At 44.7% G+C, this 18,397-nt stretch overlaps 3 protein-coding genes across 4 annotated transcripts in view; 2 read left to right on the top strand and 1 right to left on the bottom strand.

The window, feature by feature from the left end:
- Positions 1-2,054, top strand: part of ALS2CL (ALS2 C-terminal like) — a 29,467-nt gene extending 27,413 nt beyond the window's left edge. Inside the window, exons 25-26 of the mRNA XM_074157145.1 lie at positions 329-425; positions 706-2,054. Coding sequence (XP_074013246.1) covers positions 329-425; positions 706-777 — 169 coding nt within the window. The 3' untranslated portion in view covers positions 778-2,054. The remainder of the gene's footprint in view (positions 1-328; positions 426-705) is intronic.
- On the bottom strand, positions 1,919-11,463 carry JMJD4 (jumonji domain containing 4). Its single transcript, XM_074157146.1, has 6 exons — positions 10,860-11,463; positions 10,088-10,253; positions 7,912-8,037; positions 6,467-6,734; positions 5,628-5,774; positions 1,919-4,769 (listed from the first exon to the last, which is right to left on the bottom strand). Exons 1-6 carry the CDS (start codon positions 11,122-11,124, stop codon positions 4,458-4,460), a joined length of 1,284 nt encoding a protein of 427 aa, XP_074013247.1. The 5' UTR covers positions 11,125-11,463; the 3' UTR covers positions 1,919-4,457.
- A 743-nt stretch (positions 11,464-12,206) lies between these two features.
- The window catches only part of SNAP47 (synaptosome associated protein 47), a 31,233-nt gene continuing 25,042 nt past the window's right edge, over positions 12,207-18,397 (top strand). Inside the window, exon 1 of one of the 2 annotated variants that reach the window (XM_074157335.1) lies at positions 12,207-12,274. Coding sequence is in view for 1 of the 2 variants with exons in the window: in XM_074157332.1 (XP_074013433.1) it covers positions 16,793-16,859 (67 nt within the window). In the remaining variant the exon portion in view is untranslated. Of the gene's footprint in view, positions 12,275-16,792; positions 16,860-18,397 lie in introns of those variants that run through there. The other variant, XM_074157332.1, reaches the window with a different exon arrangement.

The raw sequence follows: 18,397 nt of genomic DNA, 5'->3' as shown, positions 1-18,397 counted from the left end.
CAGGAAGAAATTTTTCACTATGAGAGTCGTAAGACCCTGGCCCAGGTTGCCCAGAGAAGCTGTGGCTGCCCCATCCCTGGAGACGTTCAAGACCAGGTTGGATGGGGCTTTGAGCAACCTGGTCTGGTGGGGAGGTGTCCCTGCCCATGGCAGGTGATTAGAACTAGATAATCTTTAAGGTCCCTTCAAACCTAAACCATTCTATGATTCCAGATCTACGCTTCCCTCTCTCCGTACTCTGATTTCAAGCGTACACCCATAAATCACCGGTGCCCAGAGATTTGTTCTAGTTGTGACGACTTTTGTTTTTTTTTTTTTTTTCCCCTAGAATACAGCACCTGGGAGCCGAAATCCATCTGATCAGAGACTTGATGGACCCCACCAATCAAGGAGGACTGTACGACTTTCTGTTAACAGCACTGGAGGTAAGGAAATGTCTTCACCAGTGACAGCTTCATGCTGTAGTTGCTTTTCTCGAGTAGCAGAGACACTGATGTGTTATATTCTCATTTAATTTTATATGCCTAGCACAGGCTGTCTTCCTTCTAGTCTAGAGCATATGCTTATCTTTAATTTACGATATGCAGATTTAATCTCTTGTCTAGCCCGTGGGGTAGCATGGCTTCCCGTTTTGTGCGAGAGACCAGTTTTTGACCCAAAGTTCCCAAAACTTCTCCTTAATGGGTTGTTCTCTTCCTTGCCCAGTCGTGCTACGAACACATCCAGAGGATGAGACTCCACCAGAGAGAGAACTGCCAAGTCCCTCACAGCTCCTGAGCCCCGGGACCCGAAGGGAGCCTCCTCCCTCCCGTACTTTCTTGACCAAACACTGTTGGATGAAGAAGCAATCGAGTCACTGCTGTTCCGGCTGCCTTTAAAGAGGGAAGAACAGTTAATTTATCAGATGAGAGTTTCTTGCTGGGTTTTCTCCTCGACGGAGATAGGGATGCTGTGGGCTAAAAGCCTTCATTGTGCAACCTCGGCTTGTGTTTGGGAATTTCTCTGCGGAAAGTGGCCAAGGTTTCTTTTTGTAGTTTTTATCTCCCTTTCCTGCGAGTAGGAATCTGCCTGAAAACCTCATTTTAACTCTTCTCTCGGCCGCTGCGTTTGTTTTGCACTGGTGAACTGACATAAGGGAGGTGATTTTTATAGAAAGTGCTTAAATGAAACCACAACAACCTGGTTTGGTGGGACTATTTCTGGTTGGCAGAAACGTGGCATGGCCAGGAGAGGCCATCTCCGTGCTCCTCAACAACCTGTTCCTGGAGTGAGGTGCCTTGTCCTGTATCCCTAAAAGGAAGGTTTTTCCATTCCTCTTCCCACCCAGGCCAAACTCCGTACCTCTCCATTGCATTATAAAGCTGCTATTGACTAATTTCCTTATTTTTATAAGACTTACAAGCATGTATTTATCCTCTGCAAGCCTCCTCTTCAATCTCAGGGATATCACACTCGCACCTTGACCATGCAAGTGCTGCTTTGTCATTCTGCAAGGGGGTCGCATGCGCCTGATAGGAAGGACGTACATTGTCCTGGGGTGAGAAATCTCAAATCCTGGTGAGAGAAAAACATAAATCCACCTGGTTTTCTGCACTGACAGAGCTGCAAGAACACTGGTTTTCCCTTGATGCACAGCTTTGTGCTGACAGACCGCCCGCTGACGCCAGCGGGGTACAAAATCGGATAAAAATCGGGCTGGGGTTTATGCCGCCTTTATAAAAGGCGAATGGATATTTGGTATCCTGTTCCTATCAGACAAAAATAGTAATGTCTGAGCTGCGTATTTAGAGCAAAAGCTCTTTTGAACTAGATTTTAATCTGGTTTTTTTTTTTTTTAAATTTTTTTTACAGTCTAACTCTAAATTGTCCAGGTCTGTGACTTAAGGAAAACAAAACAAAACTCTACAGGCTGTTTCCTCCTGTTTATCACAAGTATTACGCTTTAATAAATAGTACACTGATTACAATAGTTAATATATTGGTATGAGAGTATCCTAATGTATGTTTTACAGTAACTTTGTATTTAAATAAAGCTGTTTTAATTTTTAAGAGAGATTCCAGGCTTGCATACTTCTTATTCCAACCTTGTTGCTGTCTCCAGGCATTAGAGAATTAACGTGTGGCTCCCTTAACTGCCTCCATCATTCGTAGGAATGGAGAATTTGAACTACAAATTAGTCTCCCGATGTAATTGTAAGAGAGACTTGACTCAATAAAACTAATTTTTGGGCTTCTGTTCCCTGCCGAATCAGAGAGGAGAACATGGCTTAAACTTTTAATATCAATTTCCTGCAATTAAACTATTATCTTTTATCCCGTTGTTTCTGATCACACCCAAGGACGGCTCTTACACATCTTGAGAGCTGAAGATGCTGTGGTGCAGAGACAATTGAGGTGAACAGATAGTGAAAGTGAGTCATTAAGACCCACTTTCCTTTACTTGAACACCTCTTCAGCCCCCCTACCATGCTGGCCTTCCGTCTTCCTTACCAGTCTTCCACAGAGCAGAAACGATGCCTCTTCCCCCCAAAACTGCTGCCTGAATTTTTTCATCACAGCAAAGTCGTGCCGTCCATCCAAAGGAGGATGTACTTTACTGGACAGTACAGCGTCTAAACTGGTCACGATACTGGGTTCTCAGTCTAAAGCTAGACTTTTATTTTTGCTGTTTTCAAACAGCGAAGCCAAGTCCTTCCAGCTTCACGGGACATGAGATGAAAAGTACTGTTCATCTAAGCAAACCCTTTATAAAATCGTGGTCTTTAAAGCGATTGGTGCCAATACCAGTTCCACAGCACACAGAGGGACCGGGGAATCCAAAACCAAACCCGTGCTTTCCTACCAGTAGAACTCCGGTCAGCTTTAAACCGTTCCTCCTCACCTCTACGAATCTAACCTTATTCGTGCAAGGAAGAAAGCTCCAGCTCTGCCTGTAAACAGCCGTAAGTAAGAGCTGTGAACTTTTAATTTCAGAGTGCTTTAAAACTTGGCACTTTTCCAGTCTAAAGAAACACCCTGCCAGAAGGTTGAATCACTGAGATGTGGTCACAGCTGTTTAAAAAGGAGGAGGAGAAAAAAAAAAAAAAAAAAGAAAAAAAAGAAAAAAAAAGTCTGTTTTCCATACTGCATTCTTCCATGCTCTGGATAGTGATTTTAATTTCAGGTACCTACTCAAAATGCGGAATTTCTACTAGAAAAATAGGACATGCAAAATGCATGCATGTACAAACGCCACAGGAATAGCTAGAAAACAATGTGTTTGTTTTTTTTTTTCAGCCTACAGAAGATTTCTACTATTGCACTTGCTAAACATAGGGTTACTAGTGGCTCTTTCTTACCGGTCCTCTGGTTGAAAATCGAGGAAGTTCTCGAGCAATAATTCAAGTGAGCCCTAAAAGGGGCAACTAAGGTTAACAGTGTGCAGCCATTTGTGCTTCTAGGCTTTCTCATCAACCAGTAAAAGCAGGAGAGATACTTCACTGGAAGATACTCTGGTTTTTTTCAGCCCAAGGGTAGCATTCAGGTTGCAAATTGTGCTATGTAACCATGCAGTAGTGCTTTTTGGTGTGTTAACAGCATGGCTTTTTTATTTTTTAGGAGATAATACGAGGCTACTTGCTAGCTTCCCTGATGAATTAAATCTCTGCCTGATAAAATACCGTGCCTTGAAATAGTGTGTAGAAATGGGAGAGTACATTCAAGTTCTTCCTTTTGAGCTTGGGTGGATCACGCGCTTCAATTATTACTAGCAGATTAGATATCAGGACTCCGGTTTCCTGATGTGTTCAATGTAATCCTGCAGCCCCTGAAGGCTGACTCTACCCGAGATTTTCAACTTCAGAGAGATGCCACCGTACAGGAAAAAATACTAGAGTCAGCTCTTCCACATCCAGGCTACAGCTGTTGAGCCAGCTCAGGCTTCAAGGGAAGCTAATTAAATAGGATCCTCTAATATTTAAAAAAATAAATAAATAAAAGAAAAAGAAAGGTTGAGCTGTACCTGGAAGCAGGATGGGCCTTAATGAAATTGAGGTGTGCCCAGACAAAGCAGAGCTTGATTGCTGGAGCCCACAGCGCAGACTTGCTGTCAGAAGCAGAGGGGATACGATGCAAGCTCAGTGTTTAGCCCTGACACACCTAAGCTTGACCCCCAGAGAATTTCTGTTCCCCTGCCCTGATTACTCACCAGCAGGGCTCGTAAGATAACACTAACATAATTTGGGTTTTTCCTTTATCTCAGATACTTTTTTTTCCCTGCCCAATTACTGTAGGTAGTTAAATACTGTCAATTTTAGAAGTATTCAGTCTTTTTATGAATGTACTCTCTCCCCACTCTATATTAAGGCTCTTTGTACTTAAACTGCAACAGCTGTTAAACAGGGAGGAGTCAGTCTTCTACAAACACCCATTTTGCAAAAAAAGGGTTCGTTTTACAAAGAACTGAATAAATAGGAAGTTTAAAGTAGCGCTGTATCTATTGCTGCTTTCAAGTGGTGGAGTAATACCTCCGGAGGTGGAGAAAGTGACGTCAGGTCTAGTTTCTTGAAATCTTCATTAGCACTCAATGATGTTAACACCTTCACAGTCCTCTTTAAATCAAACACCGCATGGAGCATGCCCAAGGTGGAAATGGCAGCTTTGGGAGTGTTCTTTGCCGAAGCTTCGTCATCGAGGCCTTTTTCCAAGACAGAAATCCTGTTCTCTGCAATAACTTTGAGGAAGTTGTAGAACTCCTTGTAGTCTATACCCGTGCAAGACTTCATGATCAACTAGGGGAAAAAAACAACCAAGCAATGAAATGGAAACAACTCTTATTTACAGTAAGAATTACAAAACTGTATTTTATCAAGCTAAAAAATATCCAGAATTATAAGTAACCATTTTTAATCATATTTTTTATAATTTCCCCATGGCACTGAAATTCTTTCCCTTACTTGAAATGCCACTAGCCCCAAAAGCAACAGTCTGTTTCTTCTAAGTACTAAACAGCTGTGTGTTTTCGATCTATATTTAAAGGATATCAACCTAGCAGCAGTAACCAGCCTCCAGAAATAAACTTTACATTTGTTTCATACTTAAGATTTTGGAAGCATGCAAGATATAACACTGCCCAATAAAGTTAGGTGTTCTGGAAGCATCACTTCGCAGACACAGGAACCTGCTGCCACCTTCACCTTAATTTTGCTTGTTTCAGATTCGTTCTTTCATCATGAATAGTCTTCAAACCAGTTCTTCTGCGTGAGGTCTGTCTTATCAGTTCTGTTTACGTGAAAAAGCACTTATATTTTATAAAGGGGAATGTAAATACTATATAAAGGATGGATCTTGATGCTAATCTTGAAAGTTGAAGAAAAGCAGTTGAGGTATTAGTTTTTCACACAACATCCTGACCTCCTTCACACAGCAAATATGCACCAGTACAAGTCTTTCCCTGTGTCACTAAATTAATATTTATTTCCTGCAAGATGAAGGTCTCACCAGTTCCTCCTTCTGTATGAAATATGTACTAATTCCAGGTATGAGATTAAGGACTTTTGTGTCTTATGACTCACAAGGTGGTGCAATGCATCCCAGAAATATATGATCCCCTCACAGGGAGTCAGGCAGCCACCATCGTGGTGTTGTACCTGGCATTGTAGGTGCCAATCGTCTATAGGGTCCTTCCATTCATTGATTTCCCGTTGGACGGCTGCTAATTCATCCTGCAGGAAGCACCACATTATAGCCACGTTGCAGCCGTTCACCCAGTTGTGGTTAATGGAAATGGTATCCTCCTGAAGGAATAATTTCAACGGTTATTAGGCTCTGCATAGGGAAGTGGGAGAAAACAGCTGTAACAACATCAAGGCTGCAAAATGTAAAACCATATCTTTGGCACCAATATCACCGCTGTGCGGAAAGGCTGGCCCTTTCTAATGTCCCTGAACATTCAAATCTTGTTTCACTCTGGAAAACTGGCAAATGTCTCTAGTTCCTCTGTCTGAACGTACCTTTTAAGGGCACAAAAGAGAAAGAAGGTAGTGGGAAGAAAGGAAGAAGGTTATTAATTTTGGTTTGTAATCATGAAGGCAAATTTGTTAGAATTTTCCATTATTAAATTACAATTTACAGGTAGAGACCATGATTAACAGCCTCACCGTTAAGTCCATCTCACCTAGCATCCCATTTTTCAAGGACTCTAATGAGGAAAAGCATAAGAAAAGAGGGTTCAGACAGCTTTTTTAATTGTACACTCTTCCAGCTTCTACTGGTCAATGACGCAAGGAGCTTATGAGTTCAGACTTGCTTTTAGCCACCAACTTGAGCAGCCACTGATAGACCTTTCCTCCGTGAACGTCTCTAAACTTTTTTGCAGCCCACTTAAAGACTTTTGGCATCCACCACATGCTGCGGCAAGAAAAGTTTGATCCGATTCAAGCCTGCTGATCTCTCTGTGTTATGAAAAGGTTGGAATCAGTTATCTCACCAGGTTGTAAACTTGATGGTGCCATCCACTGGGGATGAAGACTATCTCCCCTGCTTCCTGCACGATTTCAACAGGGGGTTGACTTTGGTTGTAGCGAGGGTAAACACTCCTGTCCTGAAGATTAGGTGCTGTCACGTCAAAGGGCAGGTTGCCGTGGCGGTCTTTGAGGTATTCCTCCTGTCCTGCGGGGTACAACAGCCATTTCTTTCTCCCGCAGATATTGGCTGACCAGCTATAGGAACGGAAGACATCAGCATGGAATGGAGTCCTGTGGGGCAAATCAGAGGTTAAAGACAACGCTTAAAAGCTGTAAGATGAATTAAAGTCTCCAAGAATCTGACATACAAACAGAAATCAACCTTTAGTGTGCAAACCTTCTCCCAAGCCATCACCCTCTTCATTTAATTTTGACTGCTTTAAGTATTAAAACTGTGTTGTTCAATTCTGGGGCCCCCAGTTCAAGGACAGGGAACTACTGGAGATAGTCCTGTGGAGGGTTACAAAAATGATCAAGGGACTGGAGCATCTCTCGGATGAAGAAAGGTTGAGAGACGTGGGGCTGTTCAGCCTGGAGAAGGGCAGAATGAGAGGGGACCTCATCAATGCTGAGCAATATCTAAAGAGTGGGTGGCAAGAGGATGGGGTCAGGCTCTTCTCAGTGGTGCCTGGTGACAGGACAAGGGGCAACAGGAACAAACTGGAACACAGGAATTTCCATCTCAATATGAGGAAAAACAACTTTACTTTGAGGGTGACAGAGCCCTGGAACAGGCTGCCCAGAGAGGGTGTGGAGTCTCCTCTGGAGATCTTCAAAACCCACCTGGATGGTTTTCTGTCCAACCTGCTCTGGGTGACCCTGCTTTGGCAGGGAGGTTGGACAAGATGTCTCCGAAGGTCCCTTCCAACCCATGTCATTCTGTGATTAAAAGGCCACTATATCTACACGGTATCACAGTGTTTTACAGCCTCTGTGCTTCTCCATCGGTTTTGAATCTGTCCCACAGACACCTCAACGGCAGGGGATTCTCTGACGTGAACTGAGGATAAAACTATAAATGCAACTTTATCACCAAAGCTAGACTTAATTTTTCACCTGCAAAACATTTGACCAACTCATCAGCGCCCCTCCAAGGCTCCTGTTGACTCTGCAAATCATAAAAGGCTGGCGAACCCCAGGGAGTTTCTGCTCTAAAACCTTATAAAAGCTAGCTGACAACTTTTGGAGATTCTATGAGCACAATTCAGGGCTTTTTGAAGTAGAAAAGTACTTTAGCTGACCGCATAAGGACAGCTCACATCCAGAACCAAATGAGCTGCTTGAGAAATGAGGCTGGCTGGGTTCAGGTACAACAGCGTTGCTATCCTGAAGGACAATGTGATACTCCCCTGTAATAATAATCTTAAAAAAAGAGTATGTAAGGATGACAGAAACCACACTGCCTTACCATGAGCCTTTAGGTCCCATGTAGACAAACCGGTAATCATCCACAGCTATAGCATCCCAGTATTCGTTCAGCCAGTCGGAGGAGAAATACACCGGGGTTGTGTAAACATCTTGCTCAGGGAAAGCTCTTAAAAAGATAAAGTGTTGGAAACTGGTCTCAGAAAAACACAGCATTGCTCCTTCTACTTCAGTTCCTAAAGCCCAGAGACAGAGAGCAATCAGGTCTCTTCAGGCCATTAATACTTTGCTGCCATCTCCTTCACATCATCGACAACTCCGAGTTGCACGCAAAATGCACACATTAATGCTTTTCTGTCTCCCAGGAAAGCCGTGAAGGTTACCTACTATTTGGGAGACTCCTCCTAATTATGGCAAAGAAAGTTGCTAATAAACACATTCTCTTTAGATGAGACGCCTGCGATACTGGTTGCTCCAACTGGATGACAGGCCGGGGGGGTGAGGGTTAGGAGGGAAGCCAGGCTGTGGGGTTTTGACAAGTTTTTGACAAGCACCCTCAGCCAGTTTGCCGACGACACCAAGCCGTGTGGTGTGGTCGACACACTGGAGGGAAGGGATGCCATCCAGAGGGACCTGGGCAGGCTTGAGAGGTGGGCTTGTGCAAACCACATGAAGTTCAACCAAGCCAAGTGTGGGGTCCTGCACCTGGGACATGCCAATCCCAAGCACAAATACAGATTGTGCGGAGAATGGCTGGAGAGCAGCCCTGAGGAGAAGGACTTGGGAGTGTTGGTGGTTGAGAAGCTCAACATGAGCCGGCAGTGCTTGCTGGCAGCCCAGAAAGCCAACCCCATCCTGGGCTGCATCAAAAGAAGCGCGGCAAGCAGGTCGGGGGAAAGGATTCTACCCCTCTACTCTGCTCTCGTGAGACCCCACCTGGAATACTGTGTCCAGCTCTGGAGTCCTCAACACAAGAAGGACATGGACCTGTTAGAACAGGTCCAGCGGAGGGCCACGAAAATGCTCAGAGGGCTGGAGCACCTCTGCTTTGAGGACAGGCTGAGAAAGCTGAGGTTGTTCAGCCTGGAGAAGAGAAGGCTCCGGGGAGATCTTAGACCAGCCTTCCAGTATCTGAAGGGAGCCTACAGGAGAGCTGGAGAGGGGCTCTTCGTCAGGGAGTGTAGTGACAGAACGAGGGGTAACGGTTTTAAATTGAAAAAGGGGACATTTAGATGAGATCTCAGGAAGAATTTCTTGGCTGTGAGGGTGGTGTGACACTGGCCCAGGTTGCCCAGAGAAGCTGTGGCTGCCCCATCCCTGGAGGTGTTCAAGACCAGGCTGGATGGGGCTTTGAGCAACCTGGTCTAATGGGAGGTGTCCCTGCCCATGGCTGGGGGGGTTGGAACTAGATGGTCTTTAAGGTCCCTTCCAACTCTAACCATTCTATGATTCTATGAAGTAGGTGGCCTCCTCCCGCAGGAAATGCTGCCCCTTTCCCATCCCAGGCGGCATGTGCCGTAACAAGCCACAGCACCGGCGTCCGGGAAAGCAGACAAATTGGGAGGAAGAAACCCACAAACTTCCTCTGTCACTGGCACAATCAAGATTGAAAATGAAGTGATCACAAGACGAAATAAGAGCGGGATATTTTTAAGGAAGAAGAGATTTGAGTGAAAAGACATAAAAGTTTGCATGGGGAATGCACAATGCATCCACCTCGCAAGCAGCGGGCCTGAAGGTGGTGAAGGTGAACTGTATAAAGAGAACTTTAACAATTGGGAAGGTTATAGAAGAATGGAAAAAATAGAATAATAATTAAAAAAAAAAAGGATAACAAAGGATTTTAACTCACTCACACTGAATTAAACATAATTAAAAATGTCTCCCTTCTTCGTAAGAAGGATTGCATTGTAGCAGTCAAACAAAAGCCTAACGTTCCAGCCACACTGTTTCCACAGGGATAACACAGAGTCATTTAAAAAATAGATGGAAAGGAAAGCGCTCGCGAATATCAGCCTTTTCAGGAAACAAGAACTTGTTTAAGGATCTTCTGTGTGATATAAGCCAAGAACTGTGTGGTATAAGACTGATATTTTGGTGGGCGGGTGCTAACAAAAAGCACTGCTGGCATTTAAATGCTCAGGCATTAAAAGTTGAGTGTTAAGGCTGCGTGGCAGCTCTCTGCAGGGTACGCAGGGGATCTCACCGTGCTCTCTTACCTGCTCAGGTGCCAGTCCTTGAGATAAAGACACCCTCGGGATGAACGGTAGCCATTTTTAATGTAGTCTTTCCAGTACTTTATATACTCCTTGAAGGGGAGCTGCTCCTTCGGGTTAGAATTGTACTCCTTGACATCACAGTTGGCAACAGGTACTACAGCCTCTCCTGAAACGTAAACTCTTTGAGCCCACGCGGGGACAGAATAACTGACGCTGAAACTGAATTCCCTTAACTTTATCCACTGCAGCAGCTTTTAATACCTAGGCCCTCTCATGCTAAATACAGTACAAACTAAAGCAACAATCCCTAGCCCAGCTCTCCCTCCCAGTACCATCACTCTAGGCAAATATAATTCAGACCAGAAGTTATTTGTTCAATGTGACCTGAATTTTCCTCTTAAACTACATTGATTCTTCTTAAATGTACTAATATTTTACAGCCTGAAGAGATATTTCACTGTAACTACAGAATACTTTCTCCTTGCCTGGGGAAAGTGTCAGGCTGCTCTTGAGGTTAAAGTTAAGCAGGTGTATAAATTGGTATGGTTCAATTACACAACACTTTTTATTTTATTTCATTATGGGAATAAATTCAAGATTGGAATCTGCAAAGCAAAAAGTATGAGTAAGTATAGAAAATGAATGTATTAACGTAGAAAAAAGTCTGGAGAATTGCTTGGTTTTGTCTAGTGGTTCTATTCATAAGATTAAAAAAAAACAGTGTCGTTTAGCATACAGGTTTTAATTAGGTATTAAAAATGCCATGACTTACCAAACTTCTGCAGCAGATGATCAAAGTTGGGCTTTCCATCCCAAGTAACCCAATTTCTCCTGCTGCCCCAGTCTTCAGTGAATTTAGCTGAGAAAATACAGGGATGGTTGGGAATCAAATAATCCCGGAAAAAATCCGAGTAAGTGAACGATTCTACTTTTTCGATAAAGTCAACGTGGCCTCCGGGGAGGCAGAAAGCACCCTGAGATGAGCTGCTGTAGTCACGAAAAAAGGCGGTGGAACAGGCGAATGTTGCCCTGTCCATGCAGGCTGGATACTCTTCCTGGCTTAGCCAAGGCACCGTTGACCAGATGCTATCGCGTTATGCTACGGCAGGAAACACCCCAACCCGCTTTAAAAATGTGACTTGAGTCTCTAAATCCATGAAAACATAAGCTGCCAGAGGTAAAAGAAGAAATGGTGCAGGAGCATCCCACCACATTGGGCTAATTAGGATCTTCCATAGTTTATGAAGTTGAATGCTGGTGGGATATCTGCCAACAAAGTCACCCTACGGATGCTGGTGATGTTGCTCTTCCCTCGTCACCTTCTTGCCAGGGCGACCACGCTCCCTTGGGCACGACCAGCAAAGGCTGTTTCCTTCCTAAAACAGCAGAAACATTCATTTCAGTGGGATGTCCCTGTTGAATTAATTAATTGCCGGGGCGGATGGAAGGGAAAACCCCTAAATACTTAGGGCCCTGGGAAACGGCTGCAGCCCAGCAACTCTACTGGGGCTCACCCCTTTATCAGGAGAAGATATAAGCCCTGGCACCCCCCACCCTCGTCAGACCTTTCTCTACGGGCCAGGCAGCAATAATAGGTTAAAAAAGGGAAAATAATAATGAATAAAAGGGAGGTGTCAGGGGAAGTGGGAGGGGGACCGAGCACAGAGCAGGAGGGAGGAGGCCGGAGGGCAAACGAAGCCACATACCCTGCAGGGGTGGGTTTCAGGAGAGGGGAGACACCGGGGGCGAAGGGGGTACCGGGGTGCCCGGGGGTGGGTGGGCGGGGAAAGGGGTGTCGTGAGGCGGCCCTCCCCTCAGGGAGCTCCAGAAGGGGGAGACGGCACCCGGACGCCACAGGGCGTCGCACACGCCGTCCCCGCGTTGAGTTCTCGATGCGCGTCCGCGGACCGCGGGAGCGGAAAGGGCAGCGGAGGAGGGATACTCACCCCCGCCCCGCCGCGGGGCAGGACCCCGGGGCCGAGCGGCAGCGGCGGCGGCGGAGGGGACAGGCTGCCGCGGCCGCTCCCGGAACCTCAGCGCTCGGCGGGCGGCACCCGGGGGGAGCCGAGAAGGGGGAACGCAGCCGCGCGGAGCTCAGCCAATAGGAGCGGTCGGTCGGCGCATGCGCAGAGGGTGGATGCGGGGGCCGGCCGCGGGCTACGCTACGCTGCGCTGCGCTGAGGGAAGGTGGGTGCGGGGCCGGGCCTGGAGCGGGGTGGGGGGAAAGGAGGAGGAGGTTGGGGGGGTCTAGTCGAGGTTTGGAGGGAAGGTGGAGGTTGGTGGTATCTGGGTAGGGGTGGTTTGGCCTAAGGCTGAGGGGAGGATGAGGGTGGAGGTTGGTTTAGGGGAGGGGATGGGAGTCTGGCCTAGAGTGGGGGGGAGTTGTGGGAACGGGGGTTTGAATATCTGGCTTACAGATAGAGGGAGGATAGGGGTGGGGGTCGGTCTCTTCTTGTCCTATATCTTGTTACTAGGATGAAGAGACCGAGGAAATGGCCTCAAGTTGCACCACGGGACATTTAGGATGGATATTAGGAAAAAAATTCTCCACTGAGAGGGTTGTCAAGCGTTGGAACAGGTTGCCCAGGGAAGTGATGGAGTCACCATCCCTGGAGGCGTTTAAAACACGGGTAGGCGTGGTGCTGAGGGACATGGTTTAGTGGTGGACTTTGCAGTGTTGTGTTGATGGTTGGCCTCAGTGATCTGAAAGGTCTCTTCCGACCTAGACAATTGTGTGGTTCTATTCTATGATTCTGTTCTATGAAGACTGAAAGGAGGATGAGGATGGAGGTTGGCATAGGGGAAGGGATGGGGGACTGGCATAGAGTCAGGGAGAGTTGTGGGAATGGGGGTTTGAATATCTGACGTATAGAGAAGGGAAGGGTAAACATGAAGGGGGGAGGTGGGTCTGGCCATGGGGAAGCCTTGGGTCTTTGCCTGGTGTTGCGTGAAGAGGCAAAATAGTTTTGGCAGAAAATAAACCCCCTTGCATTCTAACGCTCCTCACCGAGGTGGGAGGCTAGGGTCGGCTGGGTTTAAATTCTGAGTGATGCCCAATTCACCACTATCAGTCCAGTCACGTTTAATATATTAAACTATCACGATTCTGCATACACTAATAGTGGACTGCACCTTCAGTCTAGTCGTGCTCACGAACTAGCACGGCCACACTTTAGTGTCTGATCGTGTTCAGTGAGAAACCGAAACGGCTAGCTACTTAAGCAGTGTAGTTTATTTAAGCAACAGATATAAAGATTCTTATGGTTTGACGGTGATAAGTACAGTCTGCAAAGCACGTGCAAGTAAAAGAAAAAATGTTAATGGTACAAAGCGCGTGACAAAGTTACAAGCAATACAGCCTGGCTCTAAATGTAACAGGTAACCCTCTGGAGAGATTTCTAAGTTCCCCGAGGAAGCACTCGGCACAGTCTAAGTCTTACCCACAGGCGTCCCTATTGGGGGAAAGAAAGGCTCAGCCCCTCGACTGGTCCCGGGAGTCAGAGGCAGTCCGTGATGGGGTCCTCCCTGACTTGTTTATGATGGTGTCTTCCCTAGCATCCCCCCTTTCTCGGGTTATTTTTATATTATTTTTTACCTTCAAGGTGGAGTTTGAGTGACTTTAGTCATGAATACCTTTATTATGATGGTGTAAAATTCTCTCGCCTCGCATTTAAAGGTAGACTTTACGAAAAATTCAGGGCGCAGACTCAAGGAGGAGTGGTCGCACCTTGGAGGCGGGTAGCCTTCGGGCTGGAGGTGTGTTTTGGTATTATAATGACATTATAATGAACAAAGTTCGCAAAAAGGACAGCATTTCATCAAAATTTGACAGACTGTTGGCTCAGGGTAGCAAGCATGCCGCTTATGACTTCCATAGGATCACCTTGTTCCCATATCTGCTGTGTAATCACAGAGCTTGCCTGTGGAATCTTCACTCCACTCCATCCTCCGTGTTGCTTTTGCAAGCAATATTGTTCAGGGAGTCATAGATGTAGCGGATTCCTTGCATACCAGCTGCTGCTGTGCTCCGCCCTGGAAACGTTTTGATTTTATACCTTTCCTTAATGTGTGAAATAAAATTATAAAAAAAATTATATTTTAGGAATTATTCCACACCTGGTGAAAAGGAAGTTGAGGGGAGACCATATTACTCTCTACAGCTACCTGGAAGAAGGTTGTAGCAAGGTGGAGGTTGGTCTCTTCTTTCAAGTAACAAGTGATAGGACAAGGGGAAATGGCCTCAAGTTGCGTCACGGGAGGTTTAGGCTGGATATTAGGAAAAATTTCTTAACCGTAAGGGTTATCAAGCATTGGAAGAGGCTGCCCAGGGAAGTGGTGGAATCACCATTCCTGGAGGTATTTGAAAGATGGGTAGATATGGTGCTGAGGGACATGGTTTAGTGATGGACTTGGCAGTGCTGGGTTAATGGTTAGACTTGATGATCTTAAAGGTCTCTTCCAACCAAAATGATTTTGTGATTCTGTAAACTTTGGGGGTTTGATGTGGGTTAAAGGATGGGAAGTGAGGCAGTCCCATATTTAAGTGTATTTGGGAGAGGTTGGTGGGACTTTGGTCTTCTATGAAGTTGTTTTGTATCAGAAAAGGAGTGGGATCAAAATGTTTGTTCCATAGAACAATGGAAACGTATTGATGTGGAAAAGCCCCTCAATCTAGAGCTGTTCTTTAGTGGGGATCTGTTGATCTTTTGAGATGAGGGGGGCTGACTTTCTCTGTGTGCCATAGTATAGAGATGTTGGGTGTTTTTGCCTGCTGCACCTCCTGGAGGGTCATCCCTGAGTATTTTGTGTCTTGTAGCATCATTTGGAGAATTACAAAGTTAGAAAGCTGATGGAACTGCATCTTGGGCCTTTAGTTAAAAAAGAGGGGAGGGTCACTTGATGAACCTTATAAACATTTTTATTGTGAGGGTTGTTGGGCTCACAGGAGTGATAATGCCCCAGTGGAAACTTCAGCCATGAAGGAGGAGAAAAACAAACATCAACACATTAGAAACGGGTGCAGAAGTGTTCTGTGGTTCCCCACCAAGGGGCAGATGAGAAGAATCTGTGACTTAAGTTTTGGAGGTTCTGAGGTAGACACGTTGTGAAGGGATGGTCTCCTGCTCGTGAGCTCACAGCACCTTCTCCCAGTGTATGTAGCATCTCCTTGCACCTGGGATAATTAGGTAATTAGTAATGCTTGCATTTCATTGAATGATCTCAAAGCGCTTCACCGGAGAAGGTGAGTCACCTCCTTTTTATAGAACCAGCCCCGAATTATGCGTTAGCTGAAGAATTTATACAATGTTGTGGTGACGCTGCCGGAAATATAATCCCCATCTCTTTGCTGCTAATCCTAGTCCTTGCTCTGCGCTGCTGTGTGTAGCTCTGTGTGGTGCTGTGCTCAGTTTGGGGGGGGGCAAAAGTGTCAAAAAGACAAACTATTTGCCAAAAAAAGAGGTGTTTTACAGGATGTGGATAATATGTTGATGTTGGGGAGCCCAGATGGGGGGAGACAGCTTGTGCCATCTGGTCTGTCAACAAACGTGTAGGCAAACATATATTTCTTTAAAAAATAGGGAGGAATTTAGTGTGAAATCCTTCCGATCTCTTCCTCTTCCATTGCGTACAGGGAAGTGGTTTGAGGACTGTAACCCTCTCAAGTTTATAAACCTATTCTTGACTCTATTTACAAGTAATTTGAAATTTATTTTTTATTTCTGCCAACCTAGTTCTTTCCATGGTATTCTAAAGGAGTTACATCTCTTCGTTGTTGGATGGGGTTTTTTTTTTTGGTTGTGTGTTTTTTTAATTTGTTTTTCTTTTCTTGTGGGGAATACTGAAACGATATGTTTTATGGCAGGTGAGGCTTTTTTCAGTGTATTTTACGAACTCATGAATATTCCATGTCTTGTAATATAAGGAATTTCTAATTGTCTTTTAGGAGGAGTAGAATAGTGAATGACATCATGCTGAACTGCCGGTGGTGGGGTCAAAGTAAAGTGGTAGGAGAAGGAAGGGAGAGAAATCCTAAATTTTGAGTAATAGTTCCTTATAATAAACCAGCTGTGTAAGTGGCAGATGGCCTCTAGCTCAGCGTTTCTGAAATGGGATTATCAAAACTTTAGGAAAATTGGGGCGGGGGGGGGGGGGGGGGGAGAATTTCATTTTGAAGGACAGTAACTGAGCTATTTGGTCTTTAGCGATGAGCTCGCTGTTGACATCGGAGATGAAGTTGGTGTGTTTAATACTGCTTTTCATTGCACAGCTCAAGTACAATGAGTATATTTTATATATATATATATTATAATGAGGAAAAACGCACTGGAACAATGAATGGATTTAATTACCAAATAGGTTTTTGCTTGGATATTCTGACCTCGGGCACAGAACGGAGCTGACTCTCAGGCAAAGCCTTTAAGGTCTCAGGTGAGTCAAAAGTCATATGACCCAAGGCATGTACACACACATATATATACGCACAGGTCAAGTGACTGCTTGGTTTCCTCTCCCGGACTGAGAGGACTTGTTTTACTTGTAGATCCAGGGTTAAATATATATATTCTGTATTATTTATATATTTTTTTTTTTTCCTTTTGGTAACGGGCGTAGTAGGATTTTTGCTTTAGCTTCAGGGTTTTTTTTACCTGCTCTTTTGGACTTTGAAGAGGAAAAAAATACTCAGGAAAAAAGCTCTGCCTACGGATGGACAGTTCTGTAAAAGCAGCAGCCCCCAAAAGGCTGCCTGAGAGCTCTGTGACTACAGATGGAGGTAAGAAGCCTGAGATAGGGTTTAGGAAGATCTTTTTTTTATGGCTCGGTTGTGAGGCTGCATCAGATGTTAATATTTTCACAGTCTGAAGGTAGAGAGCAGGCTTGAGACAAAATGCTGTCTTGATAGGGAGCTGGGGAGAGTTTGTGGAATTCTTAGCGTGTGAAAACAGGCTCTAGGCTGAGATTTTACAAAAGTTTTAAGTGTCAGTTGCTTGTTTCCAGATTCTCTTTGCCTCCCTGGTACGTCTGTGCCTGGTGGAAGGCAGCCGTTGCTGTTAGCAGGGTCTAGGAGTTATTTTTCAGATGACGTTATGTTCCCTGGTGCCTGTCCCAGCTGTGAGCATTGAGAAACCTGCATTTGGTTCCAGGTTTCCCTTGTGATCTTCTGCAAGGCGTATAAACTTTCATCATTATTTGTATACGTTATTTATAAAATGAATACTCGGGGCAACGGCTTGTTGTGAGCAGTGTGCTGGTATTTATAAGATTTTCAGAAAGTAGACTCGTGCAGGGTCGGGGGGGGGATGTCAGCTACTTTGTACAGACTGGGATCTGCTGCTTTCCTGAATGTGACGTGCTGGTTTGATAAACTGGGAGGCTGCTGATTCATTTTAATTCTTTTTTTTCCGGGGTCTGATGGGAGCTCTTCAGTAAATTTCATTTGCCTCTGCAATACCTTTAGGCAGGGAGGAGCTTGATGGTGTAATACAAGATGTTTATTTTTGTTTATCGTTTGTTTGCTGTTGTATTTACTTCATATCCAGGCAGTGTCAAACAGTTAAACTTAATTGGGATTTATAATTTGTAAATCTTGATTAATAAAGTTATAACAGGATTTAGTTTCAACTGTCAGTTGATTTCAGCACTAATGTAATTTATGTTGTTATTCAAACTGACATAGTTGTCACTTTTGTGCTAATAACAGTATACATTTTTATTATTATAATTGTGTATCCGTATTAGAAACCTTTTCCACTTGAAGTATCCCCTAAAAGCCCAGTTTCTGCTTATGGCTGTTATGGAATCTCACTGCTGATGCTTGTTTCTTTTCAGTTGCATTTGACTATTAGGTAAAACTAATTTTCTTTTCCCTGGTTCTTTGCGTATGACAGGAAGAAAATAACCTTTAAAGAGAAATTACAATAATTGGCTACTCGCAAAGCCCGGTCAGGCTGGAAAAAAAATTCGGTCCATCAGATCTGTCTGATCTAACCTTGCTGTAGTAGAGGAACTACCTTTTTTTTTCCAGATGGAGGAATTGAGGCCAGAGCTTTTAGCTTTGTTTCTCCAAATTATGAAATTATGTAGCAAACGATTGAGAAATACTATTTCCTAGGACTTTTCATTGTTTTGTTGGCTATAGCTACTCATTTAAATCAGATCTCTGTGGGCTTTTTCACTTTCTCTTTGTCCCATAGTCCAGAGTGAAGTTGTCTCTCCAGGATTGTGGTTTTATTAACCCAAAACAGATTGAGAATTTTCACTTTAAACTCTAGCTGTTTTGTGAATTTATGGCTTTTTTTTTTTTTTTTTTCC

The sequence above is a fragment of the Numenius arquata genome, chromosome 12, assembly GCF_964106895.1.
Source record: "Numenius arquata chromosome 12, bNumArq3.hap1.1, whole genome shotgun sequence".
NCBI classification, from domain to species: domain Eukaryota; kingdom Metazoa; phylum Chordata; class Aves; order Charadriiformes; family Scolopacidae; genus Numenius; species Numenius arquata.
The sequence above is the reverse complement of the archived record's forward strand: the minus strand, read 5'-3'. Positions and strand labels throughout refer to the sequence as shown.